At 47.1% G+C, this 27,090-nt stretch overlaps 1 protein-coding gene across 2 annotated transcripts in view; it reads right to left on the reverse strand.

The window, feature by feature from the left end:
- The window catches only part of PCDH10 (protocadherin 10), a 57,723-nt gene extending 33,150 nt beyond the window's left edge, over positions 1 to 24,573 (reverse strand). For both annotated transcript variants that reach the window (XM_056134550.1, XM_056134551.1), the window contains exons 1-4: positions 21,685 to 24,573; positions 19,950 to 20,008; positions 19,298 to 19,404; positions 10,361 to 10,666 (exon numbers count right to left, since the gene is read on the reverse strand). In XM_056134550.1, the coding sequence (XP_055990525.1) occupies positions 10,361 to 10,666; positions 19,298 to 19,404; positions 19,950 to 20,008; positions 21,685 to 24,432 (3,220 nt within the window). In that variant the 5' untranslated portion in view covers positions 24,433 to 24,573. The remainder of the gene's footprint in view (positions 1 to 10,360; positions 10,667 to 19,297; positions 19,405 to 19,949; positions 20,009 to 21,684) is intronic.
- Between the last annotated feature and the right edge of the window lie 2,517 nt (positions 24,574 to 27,090).

Here is a 27,090-nt window from a genome sequence, read left to right on the forward strand (position 1 = left end):
GAATCCAGGAGTTCCTCATGCAAAGCCCCTGCCTGAGGACCCTCCCCCCTACACACACATACACATCAAGGCCCGAACAGGGTTGGACAGACTGAGATGCGAGGCTCTTTGGGTACCTGGATACAGAATCCAGTAAATGTGTCATTAACTAATTTCATAAATGTGTTCATGTTGTGAAAAAGTCTTCAGCTGCACACTTTGGATTGCTGTATATTTCTATAGGCACATTATGTTTTACTAAAGAGTTAGCAATTTAAAATAAAAAGGAATTGCTACTTTGAAGTATATTTAAACCGTGGAAGAGCAAACTGAAAATACTTATGAGAAAAATGTAGAAATATCACTACTCACTAGACAAGTAATAATAAAGTTTTTCTCAGGAAGATCGTTTTCATAGTCATGCTAAAAACAATTTAATCTTTAATAAATGTGTATTAAAGTTGAGTGGATTAAACAGCAGAACCTTGAATTTGCTACAAATCTAAGTGAAGTTGTGCTAACATTTGTATAAAACAAATGTGTCCAAGGATTGCTTAGTTTAAGCTCGAGAACATGGGGAGTTTGTACACCATTTTCTCTATTCAGATATCTCACTGAATTCTCTTTTAAAACTTTAAAAAAAATAGTAAAACTATGAATTCTGATCAAAATTTTCTATCAGTTTTTCATCTAAAAACAGGTTAACATGAGGAAATCATCCAATATATATCAATATATAGAATTCAAGAGGTCCGATGAATCATTCAGTGACTATTTTTGTGACGAAGAATCCTTAAACCACATTTTTATTGATTAGCAATGAGGCAGATTTGGCATCAGGTTTATCATTGGTGTAAATAACGGTACAAGGATTTCTATTAACTTTCCAGGCTCATCTCCAGGTTTCCTAGATGTTTTAAAGAGATAGTAAATGTCAAACGCTAACATTAACTCCCCTATCTCTGGACTTGTTTCTATCAGTTTTACCGAAACTATGTGAATTACTGAATCACAGGACATTGCCAGGATTTTCTCTCATTAAGAAAGCTCTCTACTTTCCCCACTATTTCCTTCCTTCCTTCCTTCCTTCCTTCCTTCCTTCCTTCCTTCCTTCCTTCCTTCTTGTCTTATTTCCTTGTGCTGGGATGAAAACTGGGGCAGATGAATGTAAGCCAAATGCCTTAAGCCCTGTGCTATGTCTTTGGCTCCAGAACTTTCTACAGTGTCTACATGTTGAGTCAATATCAACTATATATTTATTTAGTTGAACATTGGAAACCTCTCAGTAGTGGTGTTTGTCCAAGGTGATTCAAAATTTTACTCTGTAACTCTGTATTTAATATAAAATTTTTCTATGCCTTACTTTAGTGAGTAGATCAACATTTTTTTAAGTGAAGCAAGATAATTTTTATGCAAACTTATTTAGAGAGATGTGAGGATAAGAGAGGGAGAAGGATGCATTCGACCGAGAACACAGGATTCCCCAGAGTGGAAATGAGCAAAGAAACATCAAGACCAGCAGTATCCGTGTTCCGGGGAGAAGGCAGCTTGAAGAGCAAGCCCAGAAAAACAGTTTTTTATTCTTCTAGGAAATATGAAAAAATTGACAAGAGCATTTACAAATATGTCTTTTATGAGGAAACATATTTACTCTCTAAATATCTATATATGCCTATATATAACATATATATACAATATAGATAGATAGATAGATGTAGCTTAAAAGTCTAGAGGACAAACTAAAGTCAATTTTCTAATATTTGTAAAATATACAATTAAATGTCCTCATCAGGCAATACTGAAATATAGTGTAGGCTGGTGCCCACAGTAAAGAGGAAAATAAGTTCCTGATGACCGTTTTACAAGCAGAAACACTTCTTCCTCAGAGTACATAAACCTCAGAAACCAGATATATTCTCTAAATCATCATTGTTGGTTTTTCCTTATTAGTTATGTGAGTTGTTCTTCAAGATTTCCACCAGTCCCTTAAAAACTAAATCAAAAAATCAAAATTCGACTGTATCCCTTCCGTGTTTCTAAGCAAGGTTGAGACTTGTCACGTCCACAGCCCTGCTTGGTGAAGTGACCGGACACACGTCTTGTTGGCCACAAGCACGTTCTCCTCTTTCTCTGGCAACGGATACAGTAACTAAAGCCGAATAAAACAAACAGCATAACGCTTCTATGGAGCAAGTCACTATATATGAGGGTATTCATACAATAATAAAAATAGAACATAGAAAATCTACTTATAATAATTAATTGGACTATCCTTTGGCAAGTTAGATAAGATTTTTTTTCAAAGAGATCTTAAAATTCTATTTAAATAAATCTCAGATCTTATCTTTCAGTCTTTTAAATGTTAAAAGAAAGGCATCTCTGAGAAAGAATCGGTTCCTGTGCCTTGCTAAGTATAATGTATAGATAGGATGTTAGAAAATCCATCAATTATAAAATTAGAGATACAGTTCAGATTTTATCTGCAAACATGTTCTTGAATATGTAATTACATTTGGGGGGTGAATTTTCGCCAAATCTGTATTCTCTCCACCTACCCTGACAAAGGTTATTAGAGATCACTATGATGGCAATTAGGAAATTTAATGGAGATCTGGTGTGAAAATCCCAAAATATTTATAATACTTTGAGAAATGTTAAACTGACTTACATTATGTTGAGTTCAGTCCTGATTGACTAATATTATTTTATCTTGAGCGATGGACTTCATAGTTCAAAACAATTTCTGATTATATGAATAACTCCATCCATTCAAATTAAAAGGATTTCAGAAGACGCAGATTCACCCAAAAAAAGTCTGGGACATTTAGGATTGAATAATGTTTAATGATTTTTATAAGCAGTTGAATCTGTATATTCCAGACTTATTAACAATATCTTTATAACTTAATGCATGTAAGTTTTAACCCACAGATCTTCAGTATGATGAGGCAGGAAAAAAATTCCCAAATAGATACTCCTTTCCATAGAATAATTCTATTTATATTAATCAATAATCTTCCTTTGTTAAACTCACATCATAGACAAATATTTATGTGAATTTACTTCCAATGTACAAAATAAGAAAGAGGATGGCAAGGATCTGTAATATAAAATGAGGTATATAAATAGTATTAACATGCTAAGTGTTAACAAAATACAGTATGCATGAAATGAATTACTATAAAAATAGATGACGCTCACATACTAACGAGTGTAAGATGTTGACTAAATAGAAGAATCACCTTACCAATTAGTTCTCTATCTTTAAATGTACATTTTTTAATTTAGCCATATACCTATGAAATAAAATTTCTAATTCATAACAAGTAAATCCTACATGGAAATTAGATACTAAAGTGTGCCTTACCAAAAGGAAAATAGATACTCATTACCTTGATGAAAAAAATGGAGGATGAGAGCTAGACTATGATTTCTGTTAGCAAATAAAATCTGCAAATGAAAGAGTTTCTCTCTGATTGTAAGATAAGAAGTAATTAAAATTCTAAGAATTAAGAGATACAAAACAAATCTAACTTCTCCCTAGGATACAAAATAAGTCTCAGAACAAATCAAAAGACATTAAAACTCTTTAAAAATCTCTAAGAATTGCAAAACTATCACATTTTTCAAAATGCAGGAGAGTCACTGTAATATTCTAAGCAAGTTTAAAATCAACTTCTCCTCATAGACTAGGCTACAGAGGAATCTTGAGAACATTATAAAGTGAAAGGGGGGAAGAAAGTTTTCCTGGAGTTATCAAAAATTGTATGCATGAACATTTGTGGAAATGAGAGAATAATAACAGAACTACAGAAACAATTGTAAAGTGACAAAATCAGTCATTCACCCATTAATTTTTTGTCACATAAGTATTAACATTTAGAGTATGCACTGCTGGTAATGAGTCATATACCTAAAGAAGATGAGATACTAACTAGTTCTAAGGGATTCAAAGGCCAATATTTCAGGTGAATGTGATGAATCACAGAAGAACAATGGCACCTGACCTAATCAAAAACCATCTACAGAAACCGCCAAACTTATAGAGGCTAGAAGAATATCTGTATCTTGGAAGGGTTTGTATTGCTTCCTCTTTGTCATATTAGTTGAGGTAAGACTTTACCCCACAGCTAGGAAAGACGATAATGTTCTAAGATCTCATTGATGGAGAGTGACGGGGCGGTCAAAGGCTCCGTCAGTTTCATAAAACAGTGATGTCAACTGTGAATAGATTATGATTTTTCAGGGTGAATGGAATACCATAATGTCAATGGACACACAATCATAATAATGACTAGAGAATATGAATTGCTTGTTTTTTTCATTTTTTTTCTGATGCTGAGTTATTTCTTCCTTTTGTATATTTTGCTCATGGCGCTGATGTGAGGCAGCTGTTATTAGTACCGTTTTTCTTTGGTTTGGGACCACACCCCAGGAGCTATGCCCAGCTTAGCTGTTGGGAGGTCCCTCCCAGCAGCGCCCAGCAGCCCCAGAGGTGCTGGGGAACTGACTGTGGACTTCTGAGTGCAAATTACAAGCTCTAGCCCTACAGGCTACCTCCTCAGCTCATGGCAACTCTTTTGAATAGGAGAGATTAAATCATTAATTCCTGGATAAAAGAACTCGAGGAAAAATCAGAAAGAGTGGAAATTAAACACTGATATGTCCTAAAAAGATGTGCTAAAACAAAATAACTTCACAAACCTACATGCAATTTTTATTTTCTCTTTTGAATTGTGGGCCACATCCAGCTATGCCCAGAGTTCAATCCTGCCTCTGTGTTCAGTGATCACTCCTGGTGGGGCACCTCGAACCCTAGGCAGGGCCAGAGGCCCAACCAGGGTTCACTTCTTTCAAGCACTTGCCTTATCCAATGTGCTATCTCTCCACAGACCCCCACCCAGATCTAATTTTATAGAGAAGAATGAAAGACGATAACACGGTCAAGTGGGATATTTTAAAAAGTAGCATGACCTAGAGACAAAGGAAATACAAATGAACACATTTCCAAGGGAAAAAAAAAGATTCCGGAAACAAGTATTCATTCAGTTAGTGGTGCGTGGATAGAACTATGAGACAAGAGAGGCAGTAAACGCCAGTCACGGCATCACTTATTTGAGGACTCAAGGATTTGATAAAATCGTGCAAGATTTATGATATTAAGAATTATACAAATCCTAGAGAAAATACTTGGCAGTGTTATATAAATATGAGGGAAATGTGTACCAATAAGAAAAATCATTTTAGTTTCAATTCTATATATGCTCTTACCACATTGCTGAGTTCAACAAATTACAACTCCAGAAGGCAGGCTGAGATAATGAAGGGATTAGAAGACATGTGACAAAACAAAAGATGCTGAGGGTTTCAATCAAAGAAAGACTTGAAGTGCTCTGCAGAAACAATGTAGATACAGCAACTCTCCCCAGAGAGGGCCCTTGGGATGAAGGGCGTGTGCGAGAACTCTTCCAACGGGCAGTGTTCTCACATCTCTGAGGGAAAGGGCAGGGGGTTTAAAGTCTCAGAACGGTAAGGTGTGCCCACTGATTTGGGGGAGGTGGGAAACTGGGGCTCCTAAACAGAGACAGTCCCGCAGAGCAATGTCACTGTGATTGGAATGAAAAAAATCATTCCGAAGAGCTCAAAAGTTGACACAGTGAGGTCAGAGAGGAGTTTTTTTGACCAGCATGAATGTTGCATGATCAGAGGCAGTAAGGAATCATGCAAATTTTCAAGAAAGGGTTTACTATGAAATGATGATCATAGAAAATGCTATGGATTTTTTTTCCCCATATATAAAAATCAACGACAGGGCCAGAGAGATAGTACAAGCAGGGAAGATGATTTCCTTGTACATGACCAACCCCCCCAGTGGATTCTTGGCACCATATATGGCCTGTCCACCCTCACCCCGACATGGACCCCAGCCACCACAGGAGTAGACGCTGACCACTGCTGAGTATGGTCCAACCTCACCTCAAAAAAAATGGAGAATGCAGTTTTATCACTTCAATGTAATTCATTAGAGCAAGGCCTTTTAATTCAATGAAAAAAAAAACATTTAAATGCGTATATTCTGGATGAAATCTCCTTGCTTATTTATTGACTATTTTCAATTCTTCTGGAGTATGTTATTAATAGGAAATCAACATATTTCCAAACAAATTCTTACCCATTTAGTACTGCATTGTTTTAGTTGATTTGAGCTATTAGCTGACAAAAAGAAAATCTTAAGAAATGGGACCAGAGAGACAATAGAGGGGAAGGCACTTCCTTTGCACATGTTTAACCCAAGTTTGATCCCCAGAACTGCAAATGGCCCTTGAGCACCAACAGGAGTGATCCCTGAGCACAGAGCCAGAATTAAGCCCTAAGCACCGGTGGGTATGCACCTTACCCCAAAAAGTCCAACTATCTCAAAAGATGAGGTCCAAAATGTAAAGCCAGTATCAAGGCAAATGTACTATAAAAATGTTTTAACGATTGGGCATTACTAAATTATAGCAATGTCAGCTCTTATCCACTATATTCTCATATCTACATTATTTTTATATTTCCTATTTGCTGGGACTTATCAGAGTTATTTTTATATGTACTTGATCATGTAACTTAGCAGCTATATTCCATATCTAAAATTCAAAATTGGGCTGGATAGCTAGCACCGTGGGCAGGGGCGCTTGCCTTGAACACAGCCGGCCCAGGGTGGGTTCCCACCACCACGTATGGAACCCAGAGCACCGCCAGGAGTGATCCTTGAGTAAGAGCCAGGAGTCAGCCGTGAGCATGGCTGGATGTGACTCCAAAAGTGAAAAAAGGCAAAAATAAATAAATAATTAAATAAATAAAGGTAAGTAAAAAAATAAAAAATAAAAGAAAGTAAACTTCAAATTTTTGGTGTTGTCATGATAAAAAGGCAATGTTCTTTCAAAACTCCATAGAATGTTTCTTCTTTTACATTAAAACTGTTAAAAATAATGATTGATTTTTATCAAGTTTTAAAGTTTTTTTTAATATTCTAAGAAAAGTGTAATGATGTTTAGCTAAAATTTATTAACGCCTTGAAGTAAATCTAAAGAATATTCGTGGCTTTCTCTTTATTTTATGGCAATATTCTTCGTGCTTAAATCTATCTCCTCAGACTTGAGTATTTTCCTTAGACCCCTTTCTCCATACTCACTTTTGTATTCTTAGGACAAATTAAGAGAGCACATATTTATGAAGCACTCATAACAAGCCAGGAGAGTAATAGCTGAGAAGCTCCAAACTACTATGGAAAAATACAAATTTCTTCTCAACAAATGCAATTCATTCTTTGATTTTGTTTTTAGATTTACTCTTTAGGTATTTTTCACGTTGAGTTATAAACAGGGGAGAATATAACTATATTTGGTGTATCTTTGTGGGCCTATGCCTATTTTGGGTAAAAGTTAATTTCTTCAAATTTAGCAACCAGAGGCAGAGAAAGCGATAAAACTTTGATCTAGGTAACAATAATCTCATTTGTAATAAGGGTATCACTATTGCCCTGACGTTACAAATGATAGCAGTGGTGGCTTCATTAGTCTTTTCAAAACAGGGTTATAAAAATAATGAAATAAATTTACAGCTAACTTCTGAGCATCAAAATGTACATTAGTTCATTAAAAATACCAAACACATGTTTAGAAAAGGAAAAAAAAGCTACCTGAGTAATTATTTAAACATTCTGATTAAAAGCAAGTAATTAGTGTCAATTTTTAGCTTCTTTAATTACATAAGGGACGTGCTTTTCAATTTAGAAGATGAGAATATTTTCATTCCTAATGATAAATGATACCAGATTAACTCTCATGAATTAAGGGAGCAAAGTGATCTGGATGGTTTGGGTTTCCAGTTTTTTACTTGCAGATAATCCATAATATTGACTGCCTTTAAATCAAAGCCATGACATAATTTTAAAGATAAGTATATGAGTTTACGATGTTAACTGCAAGAAGTCTAAGTCATTTCAGAAATATATGAAGATATAAAGAGACTGGTTCTAAAGATATAAACAGAATAGTTCTGTTTCTCACTTATTTTTCTCATCAAGGGCCAAATCCTTAATTTTTAGCATGCAAGTTGGCTAAAACGATATAAAAAACCCCACAAATTTATATTAAAAACTAATTTATTCTAACACATATCTAAATGATATGTAATAAAATATATGGGGCATTAATACTTTCATTAATGAAATTATGATTTTTAAATTAAAAAATACTGGGAAAAGACATTTGTAGCTGTCTAAAATTCAATTCTAAGTGTGAGTTTTTACTCAGTAAACACTAAAGAAGGAAAAATGATTTCTCCATGATAAAGGTAAGGTAAAGGCCCTCCCGTTGATCGTCGATTTGCTCGAGCGGGCCCAGTAACGTCTCCATTGGAGACTTTGTTGTTACTGTGTCTGGCATATCGAATACTCTCGGTAGCTTGCCGGGCTCTCCGAGAGGGGCGGAGGAATCGAACTCGGGTCGGCCATGTTGGCCGCTTGTAAGGCCAATGCCCTACCCGTTGTGCTATCGCTCCAGCCCTTCTCCATGATAACACAGACTTAAAAGCTAATTTGTAGTAGCAGCAAGAGTTTCTATTTAGAAATACAAATTCCAATTTATCTGAATCAAAAGTTCTTTGATATTTTGCTTTGAAATGATTGAAAATATCTCTTTGACATGTATTCAAGTGAAATGACTGAGAATACCTTGTCAAAATTATGAAAAGTTTGGTTCTCACTAATAAATAAAATGGAAATTCCAAGTTTCATTTTGACTGGCCAAGCATGTATTAGAGTTCTTACTGATGGCAACTTTATTTTAGGGCACTTAATTTGCTACTGTGTGTAAATGTGTGAGTTTTTAACCTTCTGACTTCACCATCCAAGTTATTTCTTGGTTAGTGTTTAGAAATTCTCATTTTTCTCCCCCTCTGCAGTATTTTTACACTTCTTGCATTTGATAATCTTAGAAATCAAACATCAGTAATTTGGAGGGTAGTACAATGACATGGTTGTGTATATTAAAATGCTAACACTGAACACTAATACCAAAATATTTAAATGCTGAAACACACTAAGATCAGGACGTTTCTAAATTAATTTGAAAAATAGATGCACCTTTCATAAAACATCATTTGATCATGATTTGTCATATCATAATGACTGTCTCAAATGGCCGATTCACTCTTGCCATCCAAGTGCTGTATGTTATTATCAAAGCGCTGGGTGACAGTCCTCGATGCATTCGACCCATGCCTTTCACAATTATATTTATTAAGGGTAAGCTGAAGGGTAAACTTCTTCTACGGTTTTTAAAAATTCTTATAAATCTAGTTTTCCTTCGCCTCCCATGCCCTAAGTCAGAAAAGAATATCTAGGTCTGCAAGTAGTCTTATCTCTTCTCTCTAGTGTGTGATCACCAGATTATTTTGCACCAGAAGATGAAGACAAGAAACCACTGTGGACAATGGACCAGCTCTCCCAGAGAAAATCATCTTTGGATGGGACTGGTCTGAATTCCATCCTTACCTCCTGCTAGTCTAACATGGTTGCACCACAACACTAAATTGTCAGTGCTGTTTTTCCATCAGCTAGCCACAAAGAATTCTGATGAAATGTACAATCAACAGGATAACTTCAGATCCTTCAAAGGAATCGAAATGCGGAATCTTAGAAGTGTTTTTTTTTCTGGTTCACAGCTGTTGTATGAAGGGACCTACTTGGAGAACGTGGTCGCAGAAGCCCAAGAGCCAAGAGCGACCGTCCAGGCGCTCAAGGAAACTCGCTGAGCATGGGGCAGCGCTAGCCTCCCTCACCCTCTGCGTCTGCTCCTTATCTGGGCCTGGTCCACAGCAAGCAACCACGACACCACGCCCCACGGGCAAAGCCACAGCTGCCACGGGTTCTGAGACGGGCCTTGGTGGCTGTGATGTCAGGATGAGATGGGGTCATCTGCCGAGCACGCTGGCCTGGCCAGACAAGGCAAGCGTGCTCTGAGCCAGAGACAACTCGACCCCTGCACGAAGTCCTTCCAACACACGGACACCTAGACCCCCTCCACGAAGAAGAAGGCAGGAAGGACATTCAGAAACGGTGACAATCCAACATCCACCTCCTGGACGTGTGCGTGATGACTGTCCCCTCCCCAACGGAGTCCTACCCCCCACGACTCTGTCTGTCTTCTCGGTGACAACATTCATTTTCCCACCGTCGAGCTCTGCCTGCAGCCCCCGGCCTCTTTGGTCCTGCTTTCTGAGAACCACCTGAACGCTACCTTCCCTAGAAAACAAAACGAGACAGAGAGACCTGGCGTGGTGCCCGTGTCCCCGGCCTGGCCCGCGTGGCCGCGGCCTCCGGCCAGATACTTACTCAAGTAGGGCGGTTTGTAAGGCGCGCGTGTGCTGGAGAGCAGGCCGTCCAACTCTTTCCTCTCCAGCGTGCTGTGTAGCGCCTTCTCTTTGCCGAAGGTGGAGAAGGAGCGCTCGGGGCCCGGCTGGGCCTCGGGGGCCTCGAACACCTCGGTGTCCGGGACGGAGTCCATGCCCGGCACGTGCAGGTTGCTGCGGTAGTCAGCGGCCTGGCGGCCGTCGGAGGGGACGAACGAGGGCATCCAGCAGCGGTCCGAGTGGCCCAGTGCTTTGCATTCCTCCGTGCAGTTGGAGAAGAGATCCATGCCTGTGAGTGGACAAGAAAGGAGGACAAGGGTTGGCAGACTGGCCCGGGGCTGGCGGGGGTCCGCGCTACGGGAGGGGGGCCCAGGGTCCTTCCCCCAGCTGGAGAGGCACCCCGGACTCTTTGTCATCGGGTTGCAAGAGGTAAGGGGGGTGCAGGTTTCTAAATGACAAAAGGAGGAGTGGATGTTGGCTCTAAATCATGTAAGAAACTACAAAGAAAAAATAATATATATATATACATATATTAAAATAAATCTCAGGGGCTTGAGTAATAGCAAGCAGGGCATTTCCCTTGCGTGTGGCGACCAGGGTTTGATCCCCAGCATCCTATATGGTCTCCCGAGCACCGCCAGGAGTAATTCCTGAGTGCAAAGCCAGGAATAACCCCTGAGCATCGCTGCATGTGACCCCAAAAGGAAATAAGATAAAATAAAATCTGTCACTGTCACTGTCCTTCCGTTGTTCATTGATCTGCTTGAGCAGGCCCTGCAAGCTACCGAGAGTATCTCGCCTGCATGGCAAAGCCTGGCAAGCTACCCATGACGTATTCAATATGCCAAACACAGTAATAGTAAAATAAAATAAAATACAGAAGGTCCAAACCCAAGCATCTACAACTTTTTAACTCTAATCTGGAATGAAGTTGAGACACTTGTGTTTCGTCGACACCCAGAGGGGAACAGTAAGCCCTGATCTACAAGAGGAGCAGGCCCGGGCAGAGCAAGGATGTCCCACAGAACTACAGAGCAGCTGGCGGGGAACAGGGAAGAACCCCAGGAAAATATGACTTCGCGCGCGGCAGGGGGAAGCTTCCCAGACCCTCAGAAAATGTTTCCTAACGGTTATTTCTCCATGCCATTGTGGTAGCCAGGTCACTCAACCATCGTTACAGACCAATATCCACCTTGCAGGAGCCCAGAACAAATGGCCCCAGTTAGTGAAACCAAGGCAATCAAGTGCAAGGGAGAGGGCAGCAAATCCTATAGATGCTCCCCTGGTTACTCGCTCTCTATGTCCACACAGAACTAGAGCACCCAGGTTCCCAGAAAGCACCAAGTCTCACTGTCACCCAGAATGGCAAGACTGTGAAATATCATCTGACAATACCTCAAAAAAGCTCATTCATAATTCTAAAGCAAAACATACCAGTTTTTGAACACTGTGAAACTATTCTACAAACTATTCACTAGTCATTTTCATCATTTCATTCATTTTGATCATTAGGACCACAAAGAAAGATAAGCATAAAAAGCCAGAATGCATTTGAATTTGGGGATGGTGGACCACCCCTGGCAGAGCTCAGGGGTTTTACTCCCGGTTCTGTGCTCAGGGTTCACTCCTGGTGGGGCTTGGAGGACTTTTTGTGGTGCCGGAGATCAAACCAGGGTCGGCCGCATACAAGGCAAGAGCTTTTAACCATGTAGTATCTCTCCGCACTACATTTTAATTTCCTTTAAATAGTGGAATTTTTATTGATGGTGTTTTACAACGGGATCAATTTGCAATAACTAAAACGCAGTTGATTTGTATGAAAGGAAGTGTAGTGCAAACTAGTCAGGAGAAAACAGAGAATCTTTCTTAATCATCAGAGTAATATTTATGTCATAAACACATTTGACTATTTCATCTATAAATATCAGGAGTGATTTAAGCTCTGGAGTGAGTTTTAGTTATAAAACTCCAGTGGCACTTTGTCAGATACTAATTCTCCTGTTTGCAGGGCGATGTCAAGCGTGATTTTATACAGATTAATGAAACAAAGAAAACCGTGTTATGTTTCAAAATGATTAACTCCCAGATTATCCACAAGTATTTTGGAGTTAAGAAGAGATAATTATATCAGCTAGTTTTAACAAAATACCACCAAGCTGCTTATCCCGTATTAATCGCACTTTCTAATGATTTTTTAAAATTTGAAATTCCAAACTGTATAATGCCAAGTCTCACTACTCTTAGAGCAATGCATTGGTAATTGTCATGGAAATAAATTACTGATCAGCAAATAGTTGAGCACATAAACATGAGCTGTAGCTAGAAGTCGCCACGTGAGAAGAGCCTGGGGATACTTGTCACGGCTTCCCTAGCCTCCTAGCTGAGCCCTGTAGCCTGAACCTGCAAGATTTGTAGAGAGGAAAAGAAAATGCCTGCAGCATACTCAAGACCCAGACAGAACAGGAAGGTGTTCACTAGCGAAGCAGCCTGCGAGAGGCCTGTATTTCCATACACAGCTACAGGTGCTCCGTGCTTAGAACGTGAAGTTCTGGGAGAAAAAGGCATCTCAAAGGGTGAAACTCGGACAGAGTCAAAGCGCTATGCACAGCGTTTATTTTAAAAAGACATCCATCAATATTAAATTTGAAGTCGATGAAATTAATTTAAATATCAGAATAGGATTCTTGGAACTTGCTAAAGATGGTTTAAAATTTGGACTTTTTTTCTCATCTGACTGATAAATATGATTTTTTTCCTTTTATTTTTTTGGGGGGCACATCCAGAGGTGTGCAGGGTTACCCCTGGCTCTGTGCTCAGGAATCACTCCATCACTCCTGGTATGCTCTGGGACTATCTGGGATGCCAGGGATTGATTCTGGGTCAGCTGCATGCAAGGCAAGTGCCCTCCCTGCTATACCACGTCTTGGGCCCCACAAATATAAGTTTAAATAGACCAACGAGACCATAAACAACATCTTACATATCTTTTTGAGCACCTGCATGCAAATACTCTTACAGTTTTGAATATAATAGTCTCACACAGAAACATTTTAAGGAAATAGCATCTCAACTTTCGTATTAAGATGCTGTTTGTTTATGCTGAGACGTTCTTTTAGCAGAACTTATTTTTATGGGTACTCAGTTGGTCTCTGAATTCTTCTCTCAAAGAAATTAATTTTGTGCCTCTTTTGATTATTAGAACAGTTTACATTCCATTATTAGAACAGTTTAAACAGTAAAGTTCTCATGTGTTGAGACTGTTTTAAAAAAAATATGTAAAAGTGAGGAAGATTAGATCAGAAATAAAAACTTTTAAGTAATGTCCTTAATACATTTACGAGCTGATCATTGTAAGGTAGGATCCCCTAGTAATAATCCGAAGCTTCCTAGCACTAGGCTATCAGACAAACCGTGTCTGCACACACATCACTGGCTTTAGTGATAAAAACAAGAGTGCTATTTCTCATGAGGAAGAGCTCAAAGAAGCAAAACACACACACAAAAATGAGTAATAGATCAACAAAATAAAAAATGAGTAATAGGTCAACAAATCAACAAATAGATCAACAAAACAGCACAATCACTTGTTAAAAATGGTTTTTCCATTTGTCTTTTAGATATGTATTTTGAGAACCAAATGGCTTTTTCCTATTACAGATCCTTACCTCAGGGTACCATGGAAAGACACTCTTCTTTCATTTTTACAGTGAAGCTCTAGTTTCACTAAATACATTTTTTCAATGACCCAATACACAGGGTCATCATGCCTAGGAACAACAGACTCTCCAGCCCTACGACATGTAAAATGCATGCCTTTCACGTGGCTCTGGGGATTTTGTTTCTGCTTTGGGGCCACACCTGGCGATGCTCAGGGCTTCCTCCTTCCAGATCTATTCTCCCAAGGGTCACTCTCTACTGTGCCCAGGAGATGGGCGGGGAAGACCAGCACCCAACCCACTGGCTTATCTTTCTGGTCCTCTAGACACTTTGATAGCTCCAATTGGAGTCCCCAGATAAAGTAAGTTTAACTTTATTATTTATTTATTTATTTATTGACTCAAATGTCCTTACTGTAAAAACCTGTGGGATTGATGGAACACATGGGATGCAGGAACAGAGCCTGGACCGGCTGCAGGCAAGGCAAGCATCTTACTCACGGTACTATCTCTCTGGCCCCTGAAATTTGGGTAGTTTCAAAGAAACTTTTCAACATATATATTTTACTTGCAATTTCTTTTTCAAGTTATTTATTTTTTTTTCATTTCTCAGAAATAATCTGTTCTGTAAGGCTTGACAGCTGAAGTGATAGACTGCCTATTATGCAGAGATATATTTAGACAAATTTTAAAATACATCTCTTTTTAAAGGCAAGTAGCTTGTCCCTTAGAGTAAGAGGCAGCCCTGTGGTCCTGAGAACCAACTGTGGTACTGCAAATAAACCTGCATTCAGTCTTGTGTTTTCTGGAAAATGTCATCCTACAGCATCACGTCTCCGTTTCAGTTCTACCAACAAAAAAAGGCCTATCATACTTCAAAGTATGATATATCAACTTCAAGGAAAATCAACACTCAATGTTTTGAGGAAATTTCCAATCTTCTCTAGCCACTTAACACTGAACAAGTAAGAGCATTAACTGAAGCCACAGAAATTGTTGCAATTTTTTAGGAAACTAGGATTGGAGTGTTCTTGCATCAAAGTCATTAAAAAAAATCAAAATATTTACATCGAATTTTTCTCCCCATCATCTTTCAAATTGTATTCTCTCCAATTTCTGCTCATGTTTTGTCTCATATAATTTTTCTTATCCTCTCAAGATTGCAAAGTTTTCACTCCTATTTTAAGCAGAAACCTGAGTAAGTTTTTGCTTATTAACTTTATTTATAAAGTCAAAAGCTAATTAGCCCAAATTGCTTTAAATTATTATAGGAGTTCGGAAGGGAGAAATTCAGATTTTTCAGTGTACTAATAATTCTTTTATTGGCATTGTCGCAATAGTCAAATAACTTGATATAGTTCATGACTATTTGAAATCTCAGACATTCAAAGAACTTTGAAATTTACAGCCTAAATTTGACCATGTTCATGTGTAGGTCTCATAACCATTTAAGAAACTAACACATCCAAAAACTAGTTCCCTTATAGAGGAAAGAAAAAATAATGCAGGAAGAAAAACTAGACTCTTTTCAGGGAAACTATGCACAGTAAATAACCAATATTTTAAGGTTTTTTTTTTCTTTTTTTTTGGTCAATCAATCTTTTAAGGAGACACATTATTATAAATCAATTAAAAAACTAATGCTAGGAGTATGCCCATTGTAAATATTTAGTAAATGGGGAGAAAAGCTTCTCACAGCTCCATACATCTCCTTTAATATGCCTCTAGCAATACTAACATTTGCAACAAAAAATATTTTGGTATTATTCTGGGTTAGAAAAGAAGCCCATTTTAATCTAAGACAATCCATGACCATGAAAATAATATTCCACCTAGGTTCCCCTTTGCATGTTTTTGGGCAATTTCAGCTATGAGGAATCTGTTCTCCCTCTCGTGAAGGCTGATGCTTGAACTGACCACAGCGCCTGGCCTCCTGCCATATCTAACCAATACATCAATAGTGCCCTGCGAAAAAACGGGAAGCACCTTGACAAGGCTATAGAAAGAGCGTGCCACAGAGCCGTGGGCGAGCCCAAGAATTTCACACATGAGGCCAGGTGCAGTGGGGGAACTGAAACAGCTTATGTGAGCCTCCCTGCAGCTGCCTGGCGTGGAAAGCCCTTCTCTGAACAAGATGGGGCCTGCACATGGCGCAGACACAGGCAAAGCAGGGGTGAGGGCAGAAAGAACAAAAAGAAAACTATTCAGGGAAGAATGGAGGAAGACATGGCTGAGCACTCCAGCACAGAGGAAAGAGAGAGAATGGCGAGAAGGCTGGCATGCTGGAGCAGAAGCTCTGAGCTGTCTGCAATTCTGTAATGGAGAATGAAGGAGGGTCTGAGCAGAGAGAGAGAGGGAGAGAGAGAGACAGAAAGAGAGAGAGGAAGAGAGGAAGAGAGAGGGAGAGAGGAAGAGAGAGAGATGGAGGGAGAGGAAGAGAGAGAAGAGAGAGAGGAAGATAGAGAGGAAGAGAGAAAGGAAGAGAGGAAGAGAGAGAGGGAGAGAGGAAGAGAGAGGAGAGAGAGAGGAAGATAGAGAGGAAGAGAGAAAGGAAGAGAGGAAGAGAGAGAGGGAGAGAGGAAGAGAGAGGAGAGAGAGGAGAGACACAGAGACACAGAGAGAGACAGATAAACAGAAAGAGAGACAGAGAGAGATGGAGAGACAGACACAGAGGCAGAGAGACAGAGAAGGAGTGCAGAATTTGGTCCTTCCAGGGAGTTTTCCCCTTGACTCCTATAACATCCCTCCAAGTCTGAGCTGAGTGGGACTTCCTATTAGTAAGACACTTTCATTTCCTACCTCTGGGAATGAATGTGCTATGACAGACAACATCTCTTAAATTCTGCAACAATAGAAGATCACCAAGACTGACTCTAGGCGTTAAGACAAGCAGGTGCATTTACTTGCCCACAGTGAACTTAACTTTTAAAAGATCGTAGCTACTTGGTGTGAGCTTTTGGGGACCTGACATCAGCACAGATTGGCCAGTCATTAGGCAAGTAAGTTCTAGACTTTTCTATTTTATACTTGCAAAAAAAAGCACTGTGGCATCACCCTGATGGTGAAAGCCAACACACTAATTCTGGAACCCCGTGCACCGAGGGGAGAGGCCTGGGTGCAGAGAGCTATTAGGATGCCGAAGGGATCCTAAGTTACCAAGGCAGAAGATAGAGGGGACCCTGCCTGTTGATGAAATGCGCAAACAGCCCCTGGACCCCAGAATCCTTGTCCGGAGTGGAGAATTTACAGATAGCCAACCATGCTACTCTGATCCAAACCCAAGCAGCCCTGCTTCTTCAAAACATTTCCCACAACATGTCTTGCCATTTTAGTTCTCCTTTGATGGCTTTGACATCTAAGCAGTTTAGAAGAAACATTCCCCCAATGGCGATATTAGGTGCCTGCGAAAGACCATCGGCACTGGGAAAGCACCCCAGACGCGAATAGACAGCCATCCATCTTTCCAATTTAGCGCCTTTGCAGATGCTTCTTGATTTCTGTTTCTTCGTTAGGTTATTATGGCTCATTATGTCTGAGGGACTAAACTAATTGAAATGTTCGCAGAGAACTGGAGGACTTCAGGAAAAAGAAAGGGGGGTTGGACTGAGGGGAGGTGTGTGCAGAATGGGAAAGGACTGAAACGCATCCCAGGGAACAGAAAGCAGAGTCTTCTGCAAATATTCCACATTTGCAAAGTTTTAAAAGGCTGGTGGATCAATTCGAAACTCTGAGCAAAGAATAGAAAGGGGCGATTCTCCACATCGCGCGTCTGAAAAGATAACAATAAATCATATGCCATATATAGGCCAAAAATGAAAGGGACTTTGTCCTCCAATATAAACTTCTGGCAAGATCTGGTTTGTTGTCAGGTTCCCAGACACTAAATAGATGCTCTGTTCACTTAGCGTGACGGCTCGCAAGGGGCAGGGACCTCGCGGATTCTTGGCAGCCCTGAGCCTCATTAGGTGCGCATATTAATGACTCTGCAGGGACATAAAGGGCGCCTTGAGCTCTCTCTCCAGCCTCTGCTTCCCAAGCCCAGGGCAGCAGGGAGGCAGCTCACCCAGCCCTGGGGTGGGCCCACTCTGCAACCACCTTCTGGGCACTTTCAGGGGTCCCCCTCGCTATGGGCAGGGGCGTGGAGGGCTCCCTAGAAGGAACCAATGCCAACTTAAGGATGCTGGCGCACAAGGTCAGTCAACAAGAGTCACACCCAAGTCTCTGGGAATGGAAACTCAATCCCAACGGTCCAAAGATGGAGGGGGAATTTGGGGGACCCCCTGAAGCAAACCCCTTTCCCTTTCCTGCCCAGGCTCCAGAAGCCTGGAGATCACAGCGGGGGAGGTGGAAGAGGAAAGGGATTCAACCCGGGCTTTGCCACAGCGAGAGGCCAAAGACAGGGAAGAAAACCCAAGGTTTGCCAAAGGACTTCTCTTTCATCCTTGAAGGGTTCGTACTTTATCAACTTAAATCCTAAGATGTAGCGTGATTGGTATCCTATAAAACGGAAGGGTTACATTTCTAAAGAGAAAATCAAAGAGAAAATCTGGAGAAGGAAATAGGAAGTAGATATGCCTTTATAGGCCCATCAGTGACCATTATGAGACCCGCAAAGAAGTACTGAGAGCTCAGCTTTCAACAGGTGGCACTCAGGGAACTGAGCACTTGTGGGGCTGAATACATGTGTCACACTATACTCCGATTCATGCTTGGGACTCTGGATGGACCCGGCTTCCCCTCTCGGGACTCCATCCATCACTTCCTGCTCTCAGTCAAGTCCTGGCGGCCTGCGGACTGCCCTAGAAAGCCAGAAAGCCAGACTCCTGCGCACCCAAGCCCCACCTACTATCTGAGCTGGCACCGTGCAATCAGTTCCATCCATCTTCGGTAACCTCAACCACAAACACGTCTACCAACACCTCAATGGACAATGGGCAAAGACTGGGGCAGAACCAGCTCTGTGGCTTCAAGGCATTAAGACAACAACAACAAACACACCCACAGAACATCCCAAAGGACCATTTCACATCTTCACAGACTCCACAAAGAATTCTAACTTCAACTCTCCGAAGCCTGGTTCTGCTGCTACTGTCAGACACACCACATTCGCCTCACGAGATGTCCACTGTCTTTCTGAAGAGTTCTCAGCCTGGAACTCTCAGGACACAATCCTCTCTAGATTCAGCCTCTAAAACAAACCAACCCCCACCAAACCCAGACAAACGAGCAAGGCCAGCATCTTGAGTGCCCCGGAGCTCACTTACCAGCTGACTGGCCGCGGTTGGTGGCATCGTGGTCACTATCTCCCTGCTCACTGTCCCCGTGACCACTGTCCTTAGAGCTCACTATGTCGGCTTCCTGGAACGCAGAACTAGAGGCACAGAAATAAAATAGAATAAAATCAAAAAAAAGGTGAAGAAACACAAAACATTCTTCTGCCACCACATGGTGACTGGTGGAGCTGCAGATTCTCCCTGGGCTTTCCTTGGGAAGAAGCTAGTTTGTGCAACTTTAGCTCTAACTTGTTAAAAGTCAGCATCAGCAGACAGATGGAGCCCTCCGAGCATGCAAAGTTTAGGGAGCATGCCAGAGTGGGACTTAAACGCACTTTGACACCCTTTTCACAAAGCGGATGTGAAAAGCTACACCCAGAACTCTGAAGAAGGTGGGAAACGGTGGGCTGTTCCCCAGCTGCTAAAGTATTCACATATATTGGGTCAGTTGGGTAGGATGGAAGGGTGCCCAGGTACTTTCAGGGGCAGAGTCTGTACTTATATCCTGCCTAACTGAGAACTTCCTCGAAGCATTTTCTGTTGGGGGGGATGGGATGGGATGTCTCATTTCCTACTCTGAGTAGCCTGCAAATTGTGCATCCTAGACCATGTTGGGGGTGGGGTGGCCCAGGAGGCTCCATACCTGTTAACTCGGCGAGGTCTGTCAACTAGAAAGCTGAGCTCTGCTCGCTGGTGCTTAGTCTAGAAGAAAAATAAATAAATCAAGAGCATTTGAATGCTGAGGGTTCCATGCAGAACGTGCTTCTGAGGTCAGAACCTAAAGCTAGCTGGAATCATTTTGTATGTTTTTATGAATCTCCCAGGTGTCCTGACCTCAGCCTTGGGATTTCTGGATCAGAGCAGCAGCAGAGGCTGCAGTGACCCTGGACATTCAGAAAAGGGGAAAAAAAAAAGCGGAAAGCAAAGGCCCATTTAAGTGGGTGTATTTATTTATTTATTTTTGGAGCTAGTGCAAATGACTTCATACCAGGACTCTAAAGGCCCAGCCTGAGAAAGTCAACCAGGTGGTGTCCTCTGCAATCTTGCTTTCAGGGGCCTCAAAAAGTGTTTAGGTGCAAACTGGTAGACACAAGTAAAGGAGGACGCTCAATAAGCCAAAAAAGTTGGTCTGTTTTATGGAATTATTTTGCTGTTTATTTTCAAAATGTGCTTCAGATACAAATGAGCTGTACAGATATGCATGAAAGTCAATTAATAATGTCGGAGGCTCAAATAAATAAGATAACCTGCCAGGGTAGGAATTCATCATCCTCCCTCCAAACGCCCTTGCACACCCCGCACCCCTCCCTCGGTCCCAACTCCGGTACAGAAATCAACTCTCAGTCCCGGCCCAGCCCACCCAGGCCCCTCCTTCCAACTTTGCCACTTTCCCATCTTTTCCCAAGAAATCGAAATGGCAAGGCACATCCTAGGATGGAGAGAGCCAAGAGGGCTCAAAACCAGTGGCCAGAAGGTGATTCTGAGCCAAAGGAGATCTTGGAGACAACAATCCTTTAAGCCTTGGGTTAGTTTACGCTTACAGGGGTTTGTGCCAAAGCAACTTCATTCAAATTCACACAGTGTGGGCGCTGGGCTTCAAGAGCGTCTGTGAAATGCTGTCCAGAGCAGAACTGAAGGCTTTTCTGCAACCCGAGTCCCGAGCCCAAGAATCTCATCAACTCCTTCGCTACCACATGCTTTGGAGTTTCCACGACTGTGCAAAGTTAAAATCTAGAGCTCACTTTTACACGCGACTGAAAGCATCGGAGAAACAAGGCAAAAAAAAAAGGAAAAAAAGGGAAAAAAGAACAGAATGAACTTTATTCATGCCGGGGGAAGAATGCAAAGCGGAAAAAGAGAGGGAAAAAAAGAAAAACACCTTCGCCCGAGTCCCAGAGACCCTCAAGGCCTTCCCCCACCTCGCCCCTCCTCAGCCCGCTGCCCGCTTCCTGCTCACTCTCCCCCGCCCCTCCCACCCCCTAGATCGCCAGGCAGGGAAAGGACCGCGGGATGGGCTGGGGGGTGGAGAAAGGGGCGTGAGAGGGCGGGGGCTGCGGTGGGGGTGGGGACCGGGGTTTTGGGGGGGTGGGGTTGGGGAAGAGATGCCAGGGGAGGAAAGGAAGCAGGTCAGGCACCCGGAGCCAGGGACAGGCGGAGGGGGAAGGGGGAACGAGCACCCCGGGGGCGCGGGAAGTCGAGGCGAGCCCCCCGCGCCGCGGTGCCCACCGAGCGGCACGCACCGAGCATCCTGGGGGCGCCGAGAGCAGGCCGGGGGTGGGATGGAGTGAGGGAGGGAGGGGGAGGGGGGTGGGCCCGCCCTAGAGCAGGCTCTCGGACGGAGGAGAGGAGAGCCAGTGGTCCAGGCGCGGCCGCCTTACCTCGCTGGACAGGATGCTGCCGTTGGAGATGATGTCGGGCTGCTGGTCGCCGTAGCCGGTGACGAGGGCCCCGCACGGGTTGTGCTCGGCGTCCGTGCTCCGCGAGGGGCTGCAGGGCTTGAGGAACATCAGGTCGGTCTTGGCCGACTCGGGGGTCAGGCAGACCTGGTAGCAGTAGTTCTGGCTGTGGTGGTGCGAGCCGAAGCCGCCCGCCTCCTCCACGGGCACCTGCGCCGCGCTGCCCGGCGCGCCCGAGCTCTGCACCAGCATGATGTCCGACTTGCTGAGCTTCTTCTTGCGCGCGCGGGCCTGGCGGCCGCAGCAGCCGGCGCCCCCCGCGGGCCCGGCGCCCCCCGCGCCCCCCGCGGCCCCCGCGGGCCCCGCGCCGCCGCCGCCGCAGCAGCACGGGCAGCACTCGCCCGCCAGGCACGTGTAGATGTTGAGCTTCTTCTCCTTCTGGCAGCGCACGGCCAGCACGATCATGGCCAGCAGGAAGACGAAGGACACGGAGCCCAGCGCGATGATGAGGATGAGCGTGAGGTCCAGCGAGGTCTCGGCGCCGCCGCCGCCGTGGCCCGCGCCGTGGCCCGCGCCGTGGCCCGCGCGCCCGGGCCGCAGCGCCTCCCCGGGGCCCCCCGCGCCCGCGCCCGCGCCCGCGCCCGCGCCGCCGGGCTCGGCCGCGCCGTCCACCAGCTGCACGAGCAGCGTGGCCGTGGACGACAGCGGCGGCTGCCCGTGGTCGCGCACCTCGATGACCAGCTCGTAGGGCCGCTGCGGGTCGCGCTTGGCGGGCACGCGGCGCGCGGTGCGCAGCTCCCCCGAGCGCCAGTCCAGGCGGAACAGGTTGAGGTCGTTGCCCCGCAGCAGGCTGTAGGTGAGCCGCGCGTTCTCGCCGTCGTCGGCGTCCACGGCGGCCACGCGGGTCAGCAGGTAGCCCGGCTCGGCGGCGCGCGGCAGCGCCTCGCGCGCCGGCGTGCCGTTGCGGCCCGGCAGCGGCGCCACGAGCGCGGGCGCGTTGTCGTTCTGGTCCACGATGAGGATGTTGACCGTGGCGTTGCCGGCCAGCGCCTGGGGGCTGCCCGCGTCGCGCGCCTCCACCTGGAAGCTGAAGTCCTTGAGCTGCTCGTAGTCGAAGGAGCGCAGCGCGTACAGGTAGCCGTTCTCGGCGTTGATGGACACGTAGGTGAAGACGCTCATGCCCTGGATCTGGCACTCGAGGATGGAGTAGGCGAGCTGCGCGTTGGCGCCCTCGTCGCGGTCCGTGGCGCTCACGGCGTAGATGTAGGCGCCCGGCACGTTGTTCTCGGTCACGTACACGTCGTAGACGGGCTGGCTGAAGCGCGGCGCGTTGTCGTTCACGTCGGCCACGCGCACCTGGATGGACTTGCTGGTGGCCAGCGCCGGCTCGCCGCGGTCGCGCGCCACCACGGTCAGCGTGTACGCGTCGCCCGCCTCGCGGTCCAGCGGCGCCTCGGTGACGATGGTGTAGTAGTTCTTGAAGGAGGACTTGAGGCGGAAGGGCACGTCGCCCAGCAGCTCGCACTGCACCTGCCCGTTGGCGTCCGAGTCGCGGTCGGTGACGCTGAACAGGGCCACCACGGTGCCCGGCGCCGCGCCCTCGCTCACCGCCTCCTTCACGGTGCTGAAGCTGATCTCGGGCGCGTTGTCGTTGGCGTCCAGCACGCGCACCAGCACCTTGCAGTGCGCGGGCACGGCGTTGGGGCCCAGGTCCTTGGCCTGCACGTACACCTGGTACACGGGGCTCTCCTCGTAGTCCAGCTCGCCGCTCACCTCCAGGCGCCCGCTGCGCGGGGACAGGCCGAAGAGCTCGCGCGCGCGCGGGGAGAGGTGGCTGCTGAAGGAGTAGACCACCTCGCCGTTGGGGCCCTCGTCGGGGTCGCTGGCGTTGAGCTGCAGCACCAGCGTGCCGGGCGGCGAGTTCTCGGGCAGGGACACGGTGTAGACGGGCTGGTCGAAGGCGGGCACGTTGTCGTTGGAGTCGAGCACGCGGATGGTGAGCAGGGCCGTGCCCGTGCGCTGCAGCTGCGGCGGCGGCGGCTGCGGGGGCAGCCCCGCGCCCTCCCCGCCCGCGCCGCCGCCGCCGCCGCCGCCGCCGCCGCCCACGCCGCCCCCGTCCACGGCGGTCAGCACGTAGCGGTGCACCGCCTGCTGCTCGCGGTCCAGCGGCTTCTCCAGCACCAGCTCGGCGAAGCGGTTGCCGTCGCCCTGCGTCTGCACGTCCAGCGAGAAGTAGCTGTTGGGGGTGATCTCGTAGTCGCGCAGCGAGTTGGTGCCCACGTCCGGGTCGAAGGCGCTCTCCAGGGGGAAGCGGGTGCCCGGCGTGGCGCTCTCCGAGATCTCCACCGTCAGGTCGGGCTCCGGGAAGGCGGGCGGGTTGTCGTTGATGTCCAGCACCTCGATCTCCACCCGGAACAGCTCCAGGGGGTTCTCCAGGAAGACCTCCAGGTGCAGCACGCACGACGGGCTCTGCTTGCAGATCTGCTCGCGGTCGATCTTCTCGTTCACGTACAGCACCCCGGTCTCCAGGTTGAGGTCCAGGTACGGCGTCCGCGAGTTGGGCACCGTCTGGAAGCGGCGAGCCGAAAGTTTTGTAATGTCCAAGCCCAGATCCTCGGCGATATTCCCCACGAAAGTGCCATGTTCCTGCTCCTCCTCCACCGTGTAGTGAAGCTGGCAGTAGACTCCCTCCACCATCCAGAGCAAGGCAAAGAAGAATAGCACAATCATCTCCAAAGGGGAAGGAAGCAGCTTCCCGCAGCCCGCCAGCCACCCGACCGCCTCCCCCACCTACACGGGAAAAAAAAAATCTATTAAAAAAAAAAGCAACACCGAATCACAACACACAAATAAAAAAAAAAGTGCGCTATGGGGAGGAGGGATGGAGGGAGGGGGGCTCCTGTGGCTCTCTGTCCCTTTTTTTTTTTTAAATCTTATTCCTCCTGCTTCATTTCAGGCTTTTCCCCCAATTCAGCCTCATTTTCCCCATCGGAGCGCAGCCAGGGTGTCAGGCATATCCCCCCTGCCCTCGCCTGGAACCTTCCCACGGAACCAATTAATACAATAATAATACAACAGTCACAGCGTCCTTTATCCCCACAGTCTTGGCGCAACGCGGCGCTGGCAGATCCCAAGGAGGAAATTTCGGTATTTCAAGACTGTCCTCGGTTTGTCTTCTTGCTGATGGTGGGTGGAGAAGGAGGAGGAGGAGGAGGAGCAGGAGCAGGAGCAGGAGGAGGAGGAGGATGAAGAGGAAGAGGAGCAGGAAGAGGAGATGCAGCCGGCACCGCTGCTGAACATGCCTCTGAATGTCAACGGCTGGCAGAGGCAAAGGGGCTTAGAGACCGCCAGGGAATTGGGTGCCCGAGCAGCCCAGAAGGGCTCTGCAGCATGAAACTTTCATTCTTCTGCTTGCTCCGGATGGATGTTCCTCTTGGGCATTTTCCGCCCCCCGCCCTCCCTCTCTCGCTCTCTCGCTCTCTCTCTCTCTGTCCCCTGTTTCTATTTATGTTTTGGCTTTCAGAGTCTGGTCTCGCTCCGTCTCCATCGCTGCCATCCCGGGGCTCTCCGCGAGTGCGAGGAGCAGTTTGTCTGCCGTGGCTTTCTCGTCTCCGAGCGAGCGAGCGAGCGAGCCGCTGTCCGTCCGTCCGTCCGTCCGTCCGTCCGTGCGTCTGCCGCCCGGGCTCGCCCGGCGCCTTCCAGCCCTTTCCCGCCGCCTCCCGCTCCAGCCCCGGAGCTGCTGCTGCTGATGCTGATGCTGCTGATGCTGATCCCGGCGGCGGCCCGTGTCTGAGCTCGGAGCGCTCCGCGCCTCTGTTTTTGCGCAGCGCCCTCCTCCTGCCAACCAATGGGCGGCGAGCCCCGCCCCCCGCGCGCGCTCCCATTGGCGGGCGCGGCCGTCCAGCAGGCGCGTCACGCGGCCGGAGGGGCGGGGCGGGGCGGGGCGGGGCGGGCGCGCGGGGCGGGCGCGGGCGGCCGCGGTGAGTGTGAGTGTGAGCGCGAGCGGGGCCCGGCGGGCCGCTGCCTGCCGCTGCCTGGCTGCCTGGCTGGCTGGGGACGCGGCCGCGGAAAGTTCCCGGTCCCCAGCCACAGGTAATGCCCCGGGAAGGCGAGGTTCCCCTGTTTGCATCAGCCGAGGCCAGAACACGACCGCCGCGCGCCGGCTGCCCTCCCGGGAGCGGGGTTTCCAGTGACGCGCGCATTCTTCTCCCTCTCGCTCCCTCTCTCTCCCCCGGTCCCCTGGAAGGTATTTCCCTGCGGCTGCCGGTGGGAATAAAGAAATCCCCGCGGGCCGCCGCGGGGAAAGTTGCACCGGGGCCAGGGTCTCCGGCCGAGATGATGGGCGGCGGGGCGTGGAGGAGGGGGCTCTCCAAAAGATGCGCGGCGGCGTGTGGCCACCCAAGAGTGAGGGGCTGAGCGGCCCTGGGGGTGCCACGCGAGTGGACTCGGGGTCCAGGGGCGTCTTGGAAAGCCGGAGGGGGTGGGGTCCCCTCCCGCGAGCAGACCCACGACCCTCCCGCCCCGGAGGGAGACGGATTCCCGGGGGCCCCCGCCGCCTGGCACGGCGAGCGCCGGGATTCGTGGCGCGGGAGTTGCTGTCCCCGGAGCCCGCCGGCCGCGTGCCCGACGCCCCGGCCCCGGGCGTGCAGCTGCGCCCCGGCTCTGCCCGATGATCCCCAACATCCCGGGCGCCTCCCGCCGCCAAGTGCTGCGCCGCGGATGCGCGCTCGGGGCTGTTTTTTTTTTTTTCTCTGCTTTTATTTTCCCGACTACTGGAGATTAGATTTCTTCTCCCCAACACACACACACACACACACACACACACACACACACACACACACACACACACGCACACACAGAGGGGGCACGCGCGCGCTCCAAGATTGGTGCAGTCAATCCTGCCCAGTTTGGGGCAAACCCGCAGGACGAGCCGAGTCTGGAGGCCGCGCGCACCCGCAGGGTTCCCGGGAGCGATGCGCGCTCGCGCGCGTGTATCTCTGTGTGTGCGCGTGTGTGTGCGCGCGCGCGCGCGTGTGTGTGTGTGTGCGCGTGCCCGCATGTGTGCTCGCGTGTGCATGTGTGTGTGCGTGCATGTGTGTGTGCGTGCGTGCATTGGGCACGCGCCCCGGGACCGTGCCCACGCGGGGCCCGAGTGTATGTGTGTCGCTGCGGGGATCTGCGGCCGCGCTCTCACGTTCACGCGCTCGTCGCCACCCTCCCGGGCGGGGCGCCACAACTCGGAGTGACCCCCCCTCCCACCCACACACACACACCCCACACACACACACACGCTCAGGGACCCCCATCCCCCCCGCCTCCTTCCGCGCCGGGCCCCGAAGCTTCGACACGCGCGCGAGTGAGTGGCCGCGGCAAGTTAAAAGGCGGCGG

The sequence above is a fragment of the Sorex fumeus genome, unplaced genomic scaffold (genome assembly GCF_029834395.1).
Source record: "Sorex fumeus unplaced genomic scaffold, SorFum_2.1 ptg000099l, whole genome shotgun sequence".
Classification (NCBI taxonomy): Eukaryota; Metazoa; Chordata; class Mammalia; order Eulipotyphla; family Soricidae; genus Sorex; species Sorex fumeus.